The sequence below is a fragment of the Ochotona curzoniae genome, unplaced genomic scaffold, assembly GCF_017591425.1.
Source record: "Ochotona curzoniae isolate NIBS_2020 unplaced genomic scaffold, NIBS_Ocur_1.0 contig_1071, whole genome shotgun sequence".
Lineage (NCBI taxonomy): Eukaryota > Metazoa > Chordata > Mammalia > Lagomorpha > Ochotonidae > Ochotona > Ochotona curzoniae.
Window position 1 is genome coordinate 7,173,381 of NW_024464939.1, and position 6,828 is coordinate 7,180,208.

The window sequence follows — 6,828 nt, forward strand, 5'->3', positions numbered from 1 at the left end:
CAGTTTTCACTTATTAGTGACATTCTGTAAAATCAATAGCTTTTTAGGTTGTAAATAAACAGTATCTTCTTGTTTTTGTTGTCCTCCATAACACCTAATACAGTTTGTGTTAAAAACTAAGACCAATATGTTAGTGGTCACATAGCATTCATTATGTATTTCATTGGGGGTCACCAGGGTGAAAATTCCTCATTCTGATTCTTATCAGAATGAATTATTTCCAAAACTGACACTCTCTAAACGGTATGAAATCATCCAAACAGCCACATACTAAACGCCATCCACCAAGACCAACACAGGGGAAAAACTATTTCAGAAATTCCAAAGTCTAGAAGATGGTGAATGAAAGCTTGTTGTGTATACACTGACGCTCAGGGGCCTACCCTGTGCCCGAGATGCACAGTTGACAAAACATCTTTAGATATTTATGGTCCTGGCGAAGTGGGATTGAAGCCAAGGAGATACCATCTGCAGATCAGATCAGAGAGGTCACGCTCAAGGTTGAGTGCTTGAATGCAGTGTTAATGTGTCCTTTCAGATTCTTACCAAGTACAGTGACAGGTTCTGGAAGGGAGGAGAAAGAAAATTCAAAGGTGTAGTTGTCCTGAAGCTTAAAGTTCAGGACATGGACTCGTTTCTTTACTCGGAGGTTAAGCCTTTAACTGCGATAGTTTTTAGAGATGGAAACACAGTGAAACAAATGTCCTTCCCATGGGTAACATAGCTAGGTGACGTATCCCGAATTAGGTCTCTTTTACCTTATGCGACAGCATTAAGTTGAGACTTGTCAGTTTCATCCTCCTGGGAACACAGCAACAAAGGGTTTGGAGAGGAAGTCACTGGATTCGGGTATTTAATGGAGACTGAGCATTTGCCATGCAAACCGGATGGATAATGCACTCGCTTTAGAAAAGGCAAAGGGTTCTGAGGAAATACTTGAAATGTAGAGAGATCCATGATCCAGACCGCCCAAGTCTTTTAAGAGTCAAGTCTGACCAAAGCCATCAATGTATGTTTGAACACAGAAGTGACAGTGTTTGGATATGCATTTTAATACAAGTTGGAAAGTGTGGCAAATGAAGTTTTAATACCAAATAGGGGAAAAATTATAATCAGAAATACAAATAACATGTAAGGAAACACAGTGAGCTCTCTGAAATAAGAGTCTTCCTCCTGCATGTTATTTTTAAGCTTAAAATAAGCGATACGGACCCAGCACAATAGCCTAGCAGCTAGAATCCTTGCCCTGCACACCTGAGATCCCATATGGTTGCTGGTTCTATTCCCAGTGGCCCCGCTTCCCATCCAGCTCCCTGCTTGTGGCCTGGGACAGCAGTCGAGGATGACCCAAAGCCTTGGGACCCTGCACCCACATGGGAGACCTGGAAGAGGTTCCAAGCTCCTAACTTTGGATAGGCTCAGCTCTGGCCAGTTGGGGAGTGAGGCAGCAGGTGGAAGATCTTCCTCCGTCTCTTCTGCTTCTCTTCTAGTCTCTGTATATCTCAGTTTCCAATAAAAATAAATGAATCTTTTTTTAAAAAAAAGTAAGCTGTAGGAATATGTACAAATAGCGCAAGGTTCACAGTAACGACCCTCCTAACCCGTCCTGTTCATTCCCAGGCCCACTAACACCTACTTTCAGTTACTTTCAGGTCTTCTTAGAGTTTCCTCATATCTAGACAACCTTATAGAAAGTGTGCTTTCCCAATTTATCTCCCATTTGGCTGAAAAACACCGCGTCACACAAAGTTCGTCCCCTTTTCTTACTTCATCCCCTCTCAGACTGCTTCCTTGTGCAAGCTTTTATTTATTTTTTTTAAAATACTGCAGAATATTTCATTTTGTGAATGTCTTATACTTTATTTAGCCAGTTTTCTGGATAGATATATGATTTGTTTCCAGTTTTTTTTTTTTTCATTTTGTTAAGTGCTGTGCAATTATCCTGCTTAAGAACTAAAAAGTGCTTAAAATGTAGTTGTTGAACCGATTTGTACTTGAATATACGTTGGAATCTGAGTAAAATTGCAGGTCAAATTCCTTAAAAGCGATGTAATTATTAGTGTGATGTAAAAAAAGGGATGTAATTATTAGTGTGACGTAACTGGCTCCCTTCATTCACTTCCAAATAAGGAAGAAAAGAAAAAAGACCAAATAAAATAAATGAACCCTGGGGCGGGAGAAAAGGCTCCATTTCGAGTGCTCTTGCACAGCCACAGGGCCAGGGGTCACTTTTCATCAAATGCTTTAGAAAAAAAGAGCCCACCCAATCGCTTTTCGGCCTTTTGGCTAAGATCAAGTGTAGAAAACAAGACTCCTTGTTGTCAAACTTTAAGAACTAATTTCATTACCTTTTCTGTTTTGTACAAGAAAGAATATATATACAACAATCGTAACTATAATTTTTTAAAATTGTGATGAAAACAGCAGATGTTTACAAAACAAAACAAAACAAAACAAAAAAACGATGTTTCGTGCTTCTGTGAAGTTGCCACTTAGTTTCAGGGGCGGAGGTTACAGATGCAGTGGTTAAAACCTGAAATGACAGCATCCTATAAGGTAGCTAGCCGGTTTGTATCGCAGCTGCTTTAGTTCCCATCTAGCTTCCTATTGAGACACCTGAGCAAACCATGGACTGTGACCCAAGTGTGTGAGTCCCTGTCCCCCATATGGGAAACCCAGTTGAGTTTCTGGCTCCTGGTTTTGGCTGTGCCAGGCCTAGCCCAGGCTGTCGCAACCCTTCAGAGAATCAGTCAGCGGATCAATGTGTGTGCTCTCTCTCTGCTTTCCAGATAAGCATGTCAATCTTTAAAAAGTTTTAAAAAATAAAGTACAAAAAGACCTTGGGTTTTCCACATGGAGATAGCTCCTGGCCTCCAAGACAGACGCTGTGAATGAGCTTCCTTCTGCTGTATCTGGGAGAAGCTGAGTCATGGTGAATCTGTGCCAGCCACGGGTTCAGGTCCCAGTCAGTCAGGGGCAGGTGTTGGAATAGAGGAGTATTTCTCATCACACTGGATTCTGTTCACCACTCAGCTCAGTTGTCAAGAGTAGGCGTTTTCAAAGCTTTTCTGGACAATCCTTATTTAATCTTCTCAAAATGTACCTGAAGATGTATGTATTCCTTGTAAATGGTTCTCAAATCATTAGTTGAGAACACAACATCGTGAAATGTAGAGGACTTTAAAATTAGACGACAAGCAGATTCAATCTTTGCCAAGTTTTTCTTCACTCTGCATGTATTCTCTCTACTCTTTTTAAATCCATAATTTGCATAGTATAATCTGTATAATCATAATCTGTACAAAAGTAAACAGAAGCCATTGCCTCCTTAGCATCTGTCACAACCAATGCCTTGATTTCTTCCCAACCCTGCATCTGGTTCAGAAGTGGTTGGATCTCTGAATTCACAGGTGCTACAGCAGCATTGCTTTTCTCAAGTTGCTTAATTCATAACTTCCTATACAACAATAATCAGATAGGGCATCCCTTACTATTTTCTATGCCAGAATTAAACTCGCATCAGCAATAACACACGCCCAGGCATTTATTTTCAATTTATATGGGGAGGCAGAGGCATTGCAGCAGGAAAAGAGCCACAGTTGTTCCCAGATGCTGACAGCCTGTGAGGTTGGTTTCAGCCTTCCTAAGCCTCCATGTCCTTGCTGCTGCTAAGCAAGGCCAGGAAATCCTTGATTCGATGTATTTTCTCAGCAGCCATGATAAGCCAAATAAGATTTAATGATGCATTTCTAATAGTTCTGGAATTTGCCAAACAGCAGTTTGGCATCAAACTTCAAAGAAAGTTGTTAAAAATACATTTTGGGGCCTGGCACGATGGTTCAACAGCTACAGCTTCACCTTGCAATCTCATGGGTACCGGTTCATGTGCAGGTACACCACATTCTATCCAGCTCCCTGTTTGTGGTCTGGGAAAATAGTAGAGGACAGCTGAAAGCCTTGGGACCCTGTACTTGTGTGGAAGACCAAGAAGAAGCTCCTGGCTCCTGGCTTAGGATCGGCTCAGCTCTAGCCATTGTGGCCATTTAGGGAGTGAAGCAATGGATAGAAAATCTTTCTATCTCTCCTTCTCCCTGTAAAATCTGCCTTTCCAGGGTCCAGAGCAATAGCCTAGCACCTAAAGTCCTTACCTTGAATGCACGGGGGTCCCATATTGGCACCAGTTCTAATCCCGGCAGCCCTGTTTCCCATCTAGTTCCATGCTTGTGACCTGGGAAAAGCTGTTAAGGGTAGCTCAAAGCCCTGGGACCCTGCATTCGCATGGGAAACCTGGAAGAGGCTCTGAGCTCCTGGCTTTGGATTGGCTCAGCTTTGGCCATTGCAGCTACTTGTGAAGTAAATCAGTGGATGGAAAAATCTTTCTCTCTGCCTCTCCTTCTCTCTGTATATCTGACATTCCAATAAAAACAAACAGCATTTTTAAAGTTTGCCTTTCCAATCAAAATAAGTAAATCTTAAAAAATACATTTTTGAGATGAGAGAAGCCATAGAATACAACGACAATAAACCAGTGGTGTGTATGGCAAAGATTTGCTTATTAGAGTGCATGACTAAGCTTAGGGCCGCTCATGATCCCTCAACACTGTGCGGAAAAGCCGGTATATAACCTTGTGTACATTATTCCAAGCAGCCTCATTCTTGGAGTCTTTGACAGCACCTGAAACCTTTCCTTCTCTTCCTCACTGAAAAGGAATGGGCCTCATTCTCCCGTTGTCTCTTCCCTCTTCCAGAGCTGAATCACTTGGTGCTGCTAATCGGAAAATAAGGGGAGCAGTAGTTTCTTGATCAAATTGTGATGATTATCTTTTTTATTTTCTAGAAGCCGTCTTATGACTTTGGGTACAGCTTCCCCAGTTTCTCTCTGAATTCTTCAGTGAGTGGGCAAAACCATATTCTCAGAACAATGAACATATTTTGTGTATCGCTTATATTTAAATTGTGCATGTCTTAGCTCATTTCAATACTTGACTAAAAGACAATGGGAGCTATCAAAAGTCTGCTCACAGACTTCAGCCCTCACTTCAACCCTGAGCTCTTTGCTGTTGTTTTTTTTTTTTTCTGCCTCAATTAATACAGACTTTCTAGCCATTAATAACTGCTTCACTCACCAAACTGTAAATACACAGAATTCATGTAAGATTTGGGATTATATTGTAGTTACTTGTGGCCAACAGAGTCACCATGTGAAAGAATCTGTTCCCAACATTAACAGACTTTAGCTGGTCAGGCTTTAGCTGGCCAGAACATAAGCAGGTGGTTTCAGGACACTCAGCTGTACTTGGAAGCTTGAAAGTCACCTTCAGAAGCTTTCTTTGGTTTGTGTACCTTCCAACACTTTGCTTAGAAGGGTTTTTGTTTGTTATTTTTTTTAGCATTTCTTTGCCCTATTCTAGAATAACCTGGATGTTTAAAAGCACTTTATTATTAACACATGTATAATATGTGTCACTTTATCAACAAAATATTTGGAAGGAATAATAAAAAGTCCCACTCCAGGTGTGAAATCTTTGGTAAAGTTCTGGAAAAAAAAAATGTGACGTAAGGATACTTCTTTGCTGGATGCTTGTCTCAGTCACTTCTCCCAACAACTCAGCATGCCACTGTCACACTTCACAAACGGGGATTCTAAGCCAAGAACTTCGGGGCCTGGGGTCACTCACCTCCATACGGCTAAGTCTAGGGCAGGTTTCACTACATTCTTACCTCCTGATTTTCTCGCTTTAAGCTCAAGTTCAAGGCAATCCTCAAATAATAATCAGTGAAAAGCCATTATTCAAAAGACAAAAAGCAGGAACAAATTCTCCATACAGGGTTCTAACACTTTCTGTTTTTTTTTTTTTTTTCTATAGATGCCTTGGCAGTTGGGTGAAATCCTTCTTTAGATGTTTGTAAATATGTTAAATGGAGATGCAAACAATCACAAAAGAAACCAAAGGTTTTAAAGTACAATTTTTAGAGAACCTTAAAGGACTTAATAAATATACTTGACTTTGAAGCCATCAGAAATCAACGAGTATAATATCCATTGTCACTACAAAGAAAACATAACATTTCAAGACATCCACAAGGACATTAAAGAGATAAAAATATTAGATATCTTTTGATGTCAAAATTACAGGAACTTTTATACTAACCACAGTGCTATGAAACTTGCATTTACCAGAAAAAGAAATATTAATTTTCACTTAGAATATATTGAAGCTAAAACGTATATTTAACATTTTTCTTTTCCCATTCAAGTTCATAGACACACTCCAGCAACAGAAAGCTGCCGGGGAATCTGGCGAACGGATTAGAGACCATTTTGCATACTTCCACAAAGTGGCATCATTGGCTTTCTTTATAAGGGTGAGAAGAGTTCCACTTACCTTCTAAGGTCTCACATTGGACCAGGTTGATGTAGTCTTGCTGGGTCAGGAGGCTGGCTTTGCATCCCCGAACCAGGCCCTCCAGGTAGCCATGGTCCACATTGAAGTATAGCTCCGCACTCTCCAGCATGAAGGATGCGATGGTGGCTGATTTAGACTCAAACTACGCTGGACTCCTGCTCAGCTCCCAAAGACCTGAGCTAGTCTGGAAAAAGAGCTGGTGGTGATCAGGTGGCTCCCAGCAGTCTGTCAGCTGACACTCAGGGTTGGAGTGACTGGTTTCCTCCAGTTTCAGTGGCTTTCAACACACTGTGCTTGCCCCTGTTTTGACAGCAATAGTGAGTCAGCCAGAAGACCCACAGAAGTCCAGGGTGAGTGCAAACCAGCCAGGGGAAAGAGGCTGGGAGGGAGGCAACAGGCTTACCTCTCACCCTCCCCCAGC

General features: G+C 41.3%; 1 protein-coding gene across 1 annotated transcript in view; it reads right to left on the reverse strand.

Annotated features, from left to right (window-relative positions):
* Positions 1 to 6,590, reverse strand: part of ATP6V0D2 (ATPase H+ transporting V0 subunit d2) — a 54,274-nt gene extending 47,684 nt beyond the window's left edge. The window contains exon 1 of the mRNA XM_040995338.1: positions 6,387 to 6,590. Coding sequence (XP_040851272.1) covers positions 6,387 to 6,516 — 130 coding nt within the window. The 5' untranslated portion in view covers positions 6,517 to 6,590. The remainder of the gene's footprint in view (positions 1 to 6,386) is intronic.
* Between the last annotated feature and the right edge of the window lie 238 nt (positions 6,591 to 6,828).